The sequence below is a fragment of the Apostichopus japonicus genome, chromosome 2 (genome assembly GCF_037975245.1).
Source record: "Apostichopus japonicus isolate 1M-3 chromosome 2, ASM3797524v1, whole genome shotgun sequence".
NCBI classification, from domain to species: Eukaryota; Metazoa; Echinodermata; class Holothuroidea; order Aspidochirotida; family Stichopodidae; genus Apostichopus; species Apostichopus japonicus.
In genome coordinates, this window is record NC_092562.1 from 11,690,413 (window position 1) to 11,702,866 (window position 12,454).

Consider the following 12,454-nt stretch of genomic DNA (forward strand, 5'->3'; position numbering starts at 1 on the left):
GTAATAGATGGTAGTAGTAAGTACACAGATAAGTAAAGGAGAAACAGACACATAGTCACAGACTGTAATAGATGGTAGTAGTAAATACACATATCAGTGAAGGAGAAACAGACACATAGTCACTGACTGTACTAGATGGTAGTAGTAAGTACACAGATAAGTAAAGGAGAAACAGACACATAGTCACAGACTGTACTAGATGGTAGCAGTAAATTCACAGATTAGTGAAGGAGAAACAGACACATAGTCACAGACTGTACTAGATGGTAGTAGTAAGTACACAGATAAGTAAAGGAGAAACAGACACATAGTCACAGACTGTACTAGATGGTAGCAGTAAATTCACAGATTAGTGAAGGAGAAACAGACACATAGTCACAGACTGTACTAGATGGTATTACACAGATTATTAAAGGAGAAACAGACACATAGTCACAGACTGTACTAGATGGTAGTAGTAAGTACACAGATAAGTAAAGGAGAAACAGACACATAGTCACAGACTGTAATAGATGGTAGTAGTAAATACACATATCAGTGAAGGAGAAACAGACACATAGTCACTGACTGTACTAGATGGTAGTAGTAAGTACACAGATAAGTAAAGGAGAAACAGACACATAGTCACAGACTGTACTAGATGGTAGCAGTAAATTCACAGATTAGTGAAGGAGAAACAGACACATAGTCACAGACTGTACTAGATGGTATTACACAGATTATTAAAGGAGAAACAGACACATAGTCACAGACTGTACTAGATGGTAGTAGTAAGTACACAGATAAGTAAAGGAGAAACAGACACATAGTCACAGACTGTACTAGATGGTAGTAGTAAGTACACAGATTAGTAAAGGAGAAACAGACACATAGTCACAGACTGTACTAGATGGTATTACACAGATAAGTAAAGGAGAAACAAACACATAGTCACAGACTGTACTAGATGGTATTACACAGATTATTAAAGGAGAAACAGACACATAGTCACAGATTGTACTAGATGGTATTACACAGATTATTAAAGGAGAAACAGACACATAGTCACAGATTGTACTAGATGGTATAACACAGATCAGTGAAGGAGAAACAGACACATAGTCACAGACTGTACTAGATGGTATTACACAGATTATTAAAGGAGAAACAGACATATAGTCACGGATTGTACTAGATGGTATAACACAGATCAGTGAAGGAGAAACAGACACATAGTCACAGACTGTACTAGATGGTATTAAACAGATTATTAAAGGAGAAACAGACACATAGTCACAGATTGTACTAGATGGTATTTCACAGATCAGTGAAGGAGAAACAGACACATAGTCACAGACTGTACTAGATGGTATTACACGGATTATTAAAGGAGAAACAGACACATAGTCACAGATTGTACTAGATGGTATAACACAGATCAGTGAAGGAGAAACAGACACATAGTCACAGACTGTAGTAGATGGTATTACACAGATTTTTAAAGGAGAAACAGACACATAGTCACAGATTGTACTAGATGGTATACCACAGATCAGTGAAGGAGAAACAGACACATAGTCACAGACTGTAGTAGATGGTATTACACAGATTTTTAAAGGAGAAACAGACACATAGTCATAGACTGTACTAGATGGTATAACACAGATCAGTGAAGGAGAAACAGACACATAGTCACAGACTGAACTCATACTTCAATCTTAAGTACCTGAACTTGTACTCTCCCTCACAGGGAATAATTTAGTCTTCATAATTTTATTGTAGCAGTTTTGAAGGCTCTAAAGTTATTCTGTTATTTAGCACCATGGTTCATGTGTAAACAAAGTGTGATACATATTTGGACTTGTACAGCAAGTTGACCATTTTGCAACTATTTTACGATGTAATATTGTATAAAATTTTCCCTGCCTCATGGAATTGTACTTGTACTCTAACAGATTTTCTAGTGCTTGTACTCGTACGCATAGCCTGTGAGTCGTAGTCATACTCATTGCTCGAGGAACTTCTACTTGATCTGGTTACGCATGCTATTGTAATCACTCTACTAAGTCTGTTTGTGACACATTTGTCTTTTTGACAACACATCCGGCAGGTTATGAGGTAAATGAAAGGGAGGAAATTTGTTTCTGCTAGTTGAATGACAGCTTTCTCTGTTCTGTTTGATCAGGTGGATAGCCAACCAGTGCATGGATTTGGTAACCGGCAGGCTGTTGAGCTGCTACGTAGGACAGGATCACTCGTTCACCTGAAGTTGGCCCGTCGTAAGAGACGGAATAATACAAGCATCGATGGTGAGCCCTTTGTAACCCTGAACAAGCAGGGAGAATAGTTATGGAGAATTTCTAACCAAAATTGAATGAACTAAACCGTTTAGCTACGTATCTTGAAGGCGACACAAACACAACTATCTCCTTCAAATTTATAATTGTGCAACTCGTCAAAACGGCCAAGTTAAATCATACCCCATTTGGGAAGTATTTTTTGAAAGTACACAAAGATGTAAACTTGAACAATTCTATTCAATTTTGCATCATTTTTCTATTTTTTTCAATTAATTTGTATAGGGTGAGTTACTGTTTGTCTTCAAAACAAGTAAGTTAATGATCATGTAATGATTATATCTCATTAAGCTATGTGATTGTGATGATACATGAACTAATGCTAGTTGAATGGTTTGTGAACTAATGCTGCTTCAGTTAAGAGTGGGATTTTTTCGTTAAATGATTATGGAGTTCATTCTTTGATTGTTTTCCAGGTATCTAGTACACAAGTCTATAGTGTTAAAATACATTTTGTTTTAGCTCTACCAGATAGTTGCACGGTGTAAAGTTCTACATCGGTGAAGTGATTCTGTATAGTTTGAATTATATTATTGATCTTTGATAGTTCCAACGACAATCCCTGAAAAGGAAACAGAAATGGAACCTGAAAACGCAGAACCAAAGGATGATGAGAAGATGAAAGTACAACAACCGGAAGAAATTGGTGAGACAGATGTTGCAAAAGAGGAGAAGGAGGAGGAGGAGGAGGAGGAGGAGGTGGAGGAGAAAACAGACAAAGAGAAAGAAGAGATGGCAGGGGAGGAAGGCAAGGAAGACAATGAAGGTGACGATATCGGGATGGCGTTGGATGAGCAGTTGGAGGCAGCTGCTGTTGCGGGTGTCATGGCTGCAGTTGTCATCGAGGAGAAGAAAGAAGATGAACCTAGAATAGAAGAGGATGAGATGGAAGAACCAACACCTGTTGTGACCCCAGTAGTGATAGAACAACAGAAAACGGAGCACATAACTTACCCCAAAACCAGTCCTGCTATGGGTAAGTTATCACATGTCGTATGGTATTTCCCTAGATGCTGGAGATGATTGTTAGTATTATCAGGAGGTGTGAAGGAGCAGACAGACAAACGGACAGTTTGATCTGTCACGGTAGGGTGACATTTGATTTGCTTGGTGATCAGAGGAAAATTCAACTGACCAAAAGATAGAATTGATGTACTATGGCAGGGGTGGGCAACCTTCGGCCCGCAGGCCACATGCGACTCGCCAGTGTTTTTTTTGCGGCCTGTGAGATGTCTCAAGAAAAAGAAAAAAAAAACAATCTATTTTACATCATCACAAAAAACGAGCCAGCTGCTTAGAATTTATCGGCACTAATGATGCTGTCAGGTAGGCCTATTATCCCTATTAATTATCAACTGTACTGTATTGACATTTTATTTTGTGAATTCAGATTAAGTACACACACCTATTGCTTGAAAGTCCTCGGAATCAAAGGTTTGAAATCAACAGCAGGTCGTTGGTTAGGTGCGGAACAGTCAATTTTTCACTCCCTATATCTGGCCCATTCATTCAAAAAGGTTGCCCACCCCTGTACTAAGGTGTTAGAAATACAGTCACACTAGTTTGTTCTGAAATGTCCAATCAGAAATTATAAGATTACTTGAAATGATTTTCTGGTGACAAACAAAGTGAAACTTATATTGAAGAGAAAATTTATCCCACGCTGCTGGTTGAAAACCCCATCTCATTGTCTTGCCCTTAACTCGAGTAACGGTTACTTGAAGGTTACCTATTTTGACTGGCTAAACCTTTAACCACTCCAGGAAGTTGGATCAGAGTAAGGTGTCTGTGATGTCACCTAGACAAATGCTCTTTCAAAGCTTTTCTAAGGTTATTATTATCCTGTTGTTGATTTATCCTTGAAACTGGATACTTTTGGAATGTTTGCCTAGCTGTCAAACTTTTCGTTACTTAATTTGAATATATTCAAAATGTATCCTTTTTGTAGAAATATTCTATTTCTCAGTGGAAAAATGATATGACAAACTAAAAAGGAAAACAAACTTTTTCAGTTGCAGTACCCTGATGACATCATCCATGATACTGTTGCCAGATGCATTTACAAAATATCACAACTTTTTACAAATTTATATCTTTACATTTAAAAAGAAAGAAAATGCTATGAGGATGTGGTTTTCACCTGAAGATGCAGACAATTTTCAGCAATTTTCTTAAGCAATCAATTTCTGCGACCAGAATATCCTTCTTATATACTTATGGATCATGGGCTTCTCCATTTTCTTCCTCAGCTTCAAGGAAGGATCCTTCTGTACAGATCGCATTATGGCAGAGCATGCTTGGACCCATGGTTACTATTTTGGTGAGTAGTTTTATCCAATGATGTTGTTTGTAACCTGAACCTGTCTTGAATGCAGTATAATAATATTACTGCATATGATTCATGTTGCAGTATACACTGTATTTTGAGAAGGATCTTGCAATGCAATGTAACTTAAATGAAGAGTTAGGTGTAAACAAGATACCTATTTTATGTTCTGATGAGTGGGTTTGAATTTCTACTTGTTCTCAATTTAAGTGGTTGTTGAACTCAACATTCTACAGTCCCTGTCTATTTTTTCATTTTCTCCCTTGGCGGGTTAATACCTGTGCTGTTGTCAGGTGGCTAAGTAAAGAACATGACAAACAAGGAACTCCAAGTCCACTAGTCCCCAAATTTGGGGTCTTGTTTTAGTTTATTCACCAACAAAGGAATGTCTTCTTCAACCATGTAACCATTTTGGTATATCGCTGATTGCTAGCTTACTATGGAGTCTTACTTCCCTGGTTGTCCACAGTGCTACTTATCTCACATTCATTGTTTGCTATCATTTTGGAACATGACTCTGTCACCTTTTCCTTTGCAAAATAGATTCTTTTAATTCTGGTACCAAGAAAAAATGTTTTTTTCTTCTTCTTTTCTGTTGTGGTTTACGTGTTTACAGGTGTCTGACGTCAAGAAGGATGGTAGTTTGGGCATTGTGTTGGAAGGTAGAGTGGACATTGATGAGCATGGCCAGGAAATACAGCCTCGTCATTACATCAGTACAGTGGTATCTGATGGACCAGTCGGCAAACAAGGTCTGCTGGCCCCTGGAGATGAACTTCTGGAGGTGAGTCATGTTCATTTGTTTTCTAAGGAAAAAATGGTTTCTTATGATGTTGTAAGATAGCTGTTGAATATTCATGACTTACATGCATAAACATTGATTCACTGAAGTAACTCGAGGATAAGGTAATGTTCCTTTGTCAAACACTGAAGTATTTCTTAATAAGGTAGGAATTAGCTTAACCTAGTAATAATTATCAATGACTTGATTTCTCATGAAAGCTAAATCAGTCCATGGATGCTTGAATTATAGTTTCCTTGCTGCACGAAAAGTAACCACATTACAAGTAACCGTAAACAAATTGCAGGGATTTTGAACAGAATGCAACTGTATGTTGCTGTGTTTACAAGGGGTATTGCACTCTCACAGTTAATGCAGATTTCTACAAATCAGAACAATGTTTTTAAGCATCAGTGAACCTTGTGATGAGTTGAGAGTAAGGTGTTTTTCTCTTTCCGCTAGGTCAATGGCATCAGACTGTACGGACGTAACCACGAAGAGGTGGTCGATATCCTCCGAAGCCTCCCGTCCAAAGTTCACTTGATCTGTGGCCGTCACGACCGTCCACCGACGGTAATAAAGGAAGATTTACCGTCTCAGAGAGAGGTGGAAGAGGTGATCCCAGAGGTTGTCCCACATGTAGAGTCAGCACGACTGCCCATCAGTCCGGAACCGGAGGTCAAGGAGAGTGTGGTCGCTGAGGAGGAGGCGCAAGCCATGGAGGAAACGCTGACAGTCATCAGCGGTGACTCTGTCTCCCTTCATTCTGACACACCATCGGGGATGTCCCATGAATCTCTGATGGGAGTGTCTGTCTGGAGTGACCAAGTTCAGTTAGTAACACTACATAAGGGAGACCAAGGTCTGGGCTTTAGCATCTTGGACTACCAGGTAGGAGGTCCATACCAATTTTTTTTTTGTCCACCTTCGACATTGCGAGTGCTTCAAGACTTTTACGTGGTTAGATTCTGAGGTTTCATTTCACAAACTGTTACCTCAATATTTAACAAAAAAAATCTTTATAATTTTTCTTTATGATGAAAATATCTTGAAATTGGTTCATTCTATCCCCATCAGTTTTCCATTCAATATTTACAGCATTTTAAAAATTTAAAGTTTCTCAAGAGAGTAAATTCTCTTGTAAGCTCTGACTCTTCAGTCTCAGTCTCCATTGGTTTTCATCTATCCAGGATCCGTTAAAACCTGAGAATAACGTCATCCTGATAAGAAGTCTAGTCGACGGTGGTATTGCAGAACAAGATGGACGTCTGATCCCCGGGGATCGTCTCATGTCGGTTAACGACATCGACCTGGAGAGCGCTACCCTGGAGGCAGCCGTGGAGGCGGTGAGAGGTGCTCCTCAGGGTTACGTCAAGATTGGAGTCGCGAAACCTCTTCCATCCTCCATCATTGAGGAACAGAGAGAGGTATTTGTCCTCATCTTGGTTCAACTTTTCCTCCATACATCACTTATCAATCTTCATACCTTTGCTAATAAAAGAATAACCCAGAGGGTTCTTCATAGTTTTTGTTCAAATAGCCACCCAAAGCATATTTTACATGAATTACAGGTCTAGTGCAAAAAAAGACAGTTGCAAATAAGCTAAACTGTGGAAACTTGTAAATGCCATGAACATGGTTATGACCCTACAGATGCACTTTGCATCCATATATACAGCCTAGGTGGATAGCATTCCCCAAAGAACACTGTATGTATGGAGATTTCAAAACACCCAATAGAAGATTTTGTCATTTTAAAATCCTTATATTGATTAAAACTGATGAAAGCTTGTACTCTTTTGATCCACTCTTTATGCCTAAAGCTGACTTACTCACAGATAAATAGTAATTAACCTGAAGTAAGGTGATTCAGCTACTCAACTCAATGGATTAATTACTATGAAAGCAAACAAAACTGTTATTTAATAATGTCAAATGTTATGTCATAATGTAAAACATTCATATACCAACAGGGCATTGTAATGAAATAGAGGGGAACCTCTGTGACTAATTCTAGAAGTGAGATGCACACAGTACCTGACAAAGGGAGTGTCGTTAGAGTTAAGGCATGAAAGGACAAACAACGGATAATTCCATCAATTTTTTTTATCTGTGCATTTCAGTCTAGTAATGGAGAAAACATTCGTAAAACAATGTTCAGCTTCAGATGAAGCAGCTATTATTGATAAAGATTTCCCCGAGTAGTTTTATTGCATTTGATGTATTACAATTAGTAGAGAAAATAATTTCAGTTACTTTAGTATTAATAATTGCCAATTAATTGTCTCTTTAATTACTTCTTTATTTTAGGTTATTGTTTAACAGACAAGTGTCTGTACCATAGGTAGTAATTAACCTGCTTTTTTTCATTTTCTGAAGGCACTTGCTCAACAAACCAAGGAGGAGGAAGACAAGAGACGTACCATTGACCAAGGTGAGTTAGTCCTGACTTTAGGGAGATTATACTCTCCAGCACTTAATAATTAAGTTCGATTTATATAGAGCTGAATGCCAGCGATAGGTTTCAAAGTGCTTTACAGACGTTATATTACCCCTGGTCAATGATAACATGTCCTAGAGACAATCCCTCCATGCGGCTGCAGTTATATACTTCGCCAAATGACAAGTTACCTCACAGGTAACCATTTAACCCCTGGGTGGAGAGAGTCAATTGAGATAAAGCATCCTGCCCTATGACACAACATAATGAACTAGGCAGGAATCGAACCAGCAATCCTTGGATCACGAGTCCGACTCCTTAGCCAATTGGCCACCACTCTCTCTGTAATATTACTTTTAGTGGGATAGTATTTATACATAAGATATCAAGTTAAGATAGGAATGGAGCCCTGGGAACCAAAATGATTTAAAGAGAATTAGGATAAGATTTATATAGAGCTGTACGCCAGCGATAGGTCAATGATAACCTGTCCCAGAGACAATCCCTCCAGTCGGCAGCAGTTATACACTGGGCCCAATGACAAGTTACCTCACAGATAAGGAAAAAATATTTTCATAGTTTTGTTTGTCACACAGGGCAACATCGTACTGGGAGTGTTGTTGACCTGCAGAGGATACACAGTTGTAGGCTACGAATTAACATTCTATTAGATGACTTAAGACAAGTTTGGGATGAGAACATTTACTACGATGTATTTATCTGTTGATAACAAATAGTCAGGTGGAATTCTTGCCTAACTATAGCCCTTTATCCACATAGCACAGTTTAGCTAAAGTTCATATTGTGATTGAATCCTAGTCGGGGGGGGGGGTGGCAAACAGATACATGAGAGCAATATTGTTTTAACTTTTCCTATCACCTACAGATGATGGATTACCTCAATTATAGATTTGATTATGTTTGGAAGTTATTTGCTGCTTGTGAGATAAATCTCAGTTTGGGCTTCGTTTGGAATCCCATAGAATTGTGTAATAATTGCATAATCGTACATCATTACAATCCTTCTATTTGCCTTTGCTGCACAGAAGCTCCTGTAGTTGCCATGACTACCTCTGTTGCCCATGCAGTTGCTCCAGGAGGTAGGAACAACCCCCCAGACCTAATAGCTGATGGACCACCCAAACCTGCTCCACGCAAGGTAAGTCTGCACCTTGGGTAAATCTAGAAACATCTTCCAGCTCAATGAAAGACCGACTGGCTAATTTGCAGTTAAGCAGTGTATGGTTTATGATATTTATAGTTCCCTTTTGTCGGAAGAAATCGCTTTGAACGCAAAGATGCTCCTTAATTAAAGAGTAATCCTGGTTATGTATGTTATTGGTCCCCATGCAATCTTTCGTTGGTTCTTATCCTACGTTTGACCGATGTAGTATGGATTTTGATCTGCATTGCCTGATAAGATGCACTGTTAAAATGATCATTCATATGATCTGTTATTATGCAATAATGGAAGCCTTTCTGTCACCTAGGAAACATATGATCTGTTATTATACAGTGTTGAAAGTCTTCCTGTCACCTAGGAAAATGCATCATCATTGCCTGACACATTCTCCGTTTATTCCTCTTTTTTTAATTACAATTTTGACAGAGCTTATCAAATTCTCCACCACCCGAGCCATCTCACCCTCCCCCATCTCTGCCTGCTCCAACGGTTGTTACCAGCGCATCGATCACTCTCCAACAGAGACCCACTTACATTGAACTACCAGAGGCACTGGAGAAGACATTGGTCTTGAAAAATACTAATACCGGTTTAGGTAGGTTGTATGTTGAAATCAGCTTTACAGTAACATTTACTAATTACATGAAGTAATTGAGTATCTGTAACTGTGTCAAAAGTGTGTTCAGGTCATGTGACTTTTCATCGTTGTTGGATTGTACTTTCACGTAGTTGTTCTGTTCCCTTTTGTTCGATGGTCACAAAATTATGAATGTTTTCTTTTCTGTATATATTATTATATAGTGTCGGCCATCTCTCAGGGATTTGAAGAATGACTTTTAACAATCCACTGCTGTCTAAAGTTTGCAGAAGCTGTACCTTATGATCACATCATTATTATTATGATTGTTATATATCAAACATCGACTCGAAATGCGGTTATTTTATTAGCAGCCACAGGTGGCTATCCAACTAACAGTTTTAGCTCATTTTGGAGCTGTTTACAATCGGAAAGACCAGTTCAGATGGGGTAATAAAGTAGATTTCTCCTGGATGAAAAACCTGTCTTACTTTGACCGGCCAGGGATCGAATACACTACCTCCCAGATGCTAGGTTTCATTGCCTCTGATGCCACCACGTTTATCCACTCTACAATTACATCTTTGAGTAATTACAATGGTTATTTGATTTTATTTGTGAATGTGTCACACAGTTAAGGTTTCCTAGAATTATCCCACCCCACCCCCCAGAATAGTCATTCAAGAAGCGATCCACTCTGCTATAGAAGCTTTTGACTCACCATGTGTCTTTGGGTTACATTTAAAGGGATGACAGTGAGTGCAGATCAAGCCAACGGTGCCATCGTGAAGAGCATTCTACGTGGTGGATGTGTCCATGAAGATGGTACCCTTTCTGTGGGTGACAACATCACCGCTATTAATGGTGACAGTACCAGAAATATGACCAACTCCTCTGTCAGAGGCCTGCTGAGAAAGTGCTTCTTCGGAGGATCGGAAATCAGGTAACAGCTAAAGCAAATATGAATTATCATCATCATCTCTGACTTAGTTTGCAGTTCTAACAGTACACTATGTTTAGGCAATATTGCTTACAAGAAACGGTGTTGCACAAGGTTCGGAGTTTGTGAATCACGTTCTGCAACACTCACTCATTTAACATGGGAATATTTAGACATGTTGTGAAGGAAAGTCAATCATGATGTGTATTAGTGATGACACTATCGTTTACTACATACATACATATTAGACACTTATATAGCGCTGCTGCATCAAGATCGTAGCACTTTACGAAAAGAAAGCTAAATCTTAGAATATAGATAAGTTTTCAAAGCTTTCTTGAAAATGGACAAAGATCGAGAACTCCTAATGTTAACAGGTAGGCTATTCCACATGTGTGGGGCAAAAAAAAGAGAAAGATTTGCCCTCCGCTGACTTGAGGGTCCTGATGGTACTGGGTTCAGTGAGGAGTGTGGTGTCATAAGCAGAGCGTAAGTTTACTTCAGATCAGAAGCTGCCAAGTCTGTTTTAAATGTTGGTTTTGTGATGTTTATTTTCCCATCTCTCTGTCTCTTAGCATCACCTATATCTCGGCAAGTGATGCTGCTGCGTACAGAGACCAGTTGGCAGGGAACCTGGCCTCACCGGATTCAGAGGAAGAGATGTGGCAGGACATCAGGGTGGTGGAAGTCTACAGAGAAACCGGAAAATCACTCGGAATCAGCATTCTTGGAGGTCAGTCTATTGTAACGGGAGTAGCTATGTAGAATTGTGTGGTAATCATAAAAAGAGCATAGGTAAGTGATGTAACTTAGTGAAGACATCAGTGATGTCATAATAAGTGATATCATAATAAGTGAATTGATGAAATTAGGTATTTAGAGGTGGGGTTATTGATATGTAGGTGTTCATCCACTTAGATGGTGTAGCTTACTGAAGTGATCAGTGATGTCATAATAAGTGAATTGATGAAATTAGGTATTTAGAGGTGAAGTTATTGATATCTAGGTGTTGGTCCACTTAGATGATGAAACATACTGAAGACATCAGTGATGTCATAATAAGTGAATTGATGAAATCAGGTATTTAGAGGTGAAGTTATTGATATGTAGGTGTTCATCCACTTAGATGATGTAACTTACTGAAGTGATCAGTGATGTCATGTGATGAAGTGATCAGTGTTGCATGTTATCTCCAAAACCAAGCATTGATCTTGTTATTCTCGCACAAAATCAGTATTGTATTTCTTAGTCTAAACGTCTTAGATTCAAGTCTATCAATGCTTCACCCGTTTTAGAGGAGGCTTAAAAGTAAGATACATAGAATTTGAACACAAGAAGTGAAAGTGATCTATCCTGGAAAGCAAAAGGGCAAACAAAGTTGTGAAAATGAAGAAAAAATTAAAACTGAAAGATATTGTTAAAAGCTTTACCTTGATGAAGTGAATAGTCCTTAAAATGGTAACAATTTCATCTGTTTAGGTCGTGTTGGTCAGGGCTTTATAGATGGCATCTTCATTAAACATGTCCTTGAAGACAGCCCGGCCGGGAAAACAGGAGACTTAAAGACAGGGGACAGGATCTTAGAGGTGAGTGGCATAGAAAGAAGGTTAAAAGCAGAAACACAGAATATTAGCTTTGAGAAGGTTATAGGCAGACACACAGAATGGAAACTAGATGTGAGTGTAATAGAAAGAAGGTTATAGGCAGGAACACAGAATCTTAGAAGGAAGGTTAATGTTTAGGCATAATGAATTCTAGCAAAACATCTGAGGAAGATGTTATAGCTTTAGAAACCTTGGAACCACCATCAGTCTAATGGGTGGTGTTGAAAAGATCAGGTCTTGTTTTACACATTTATATGTATCTCTGAT

The 12,454-nt window shown here is 38.7% G+C and overlaps 1 protein-coding gene across 1 annotated transcript in view; it reads left to right on the forward strand.

The window, feature by feature from the left end:
* LOC139978060 (multiple PDZ domain protein-like) overlaps window positions 1-12,454 on the forward strand; it is a 53,536-nt gene that overhangs the window by 9,106 nt on the left and 31,976 nt on the right. The window contains exons 10-21 of the mRNA XM_071988014.1: window positions 2,165-2,288; window positions 2,884-3,312; window positions 4,586-4,656; window positions 5,279-5,446; window positions 5,906-6,334; window positions 6,634-6,870; window positions 7,823-7,877; window positions 8,930-9,042; window positions 9,493-9,661; window positions 10,391-10,586; window positions 11,159-11,316; window positions 12,063-12,169. Coding sequence (XP_071844115.1) covers window positions 2,165-2,288; window positions 2,884-3,312; window positions 4,586-4,656; window positions 5,279-5,446; window positions 5,906-6,334; window positions 6,634-6,870; window positions 7,823-7,877; window positions 8,930-9,042; window positions 9,493-9,661; window positions 10,391-10,586; window positions 11,159-11,316; window positions 12,063-12,169 — 2,256 coding nt within the window. The remainder of the gene's footprint in view (window positions 1-2,164; window positions 2,289-2,883; window positions 3,313-4,585; window positions 4,657-5,278; window positions 5,447-5,905; window positions 6,335-6,633; window positions 6,871-7,822; window positions 7,878-8,929; window positions 9,043-9,492; window positions 9,662-10,390; window positions 10,587-11,158; window positions 11,317-12,062; window positions 12,170-12,454) is intronic.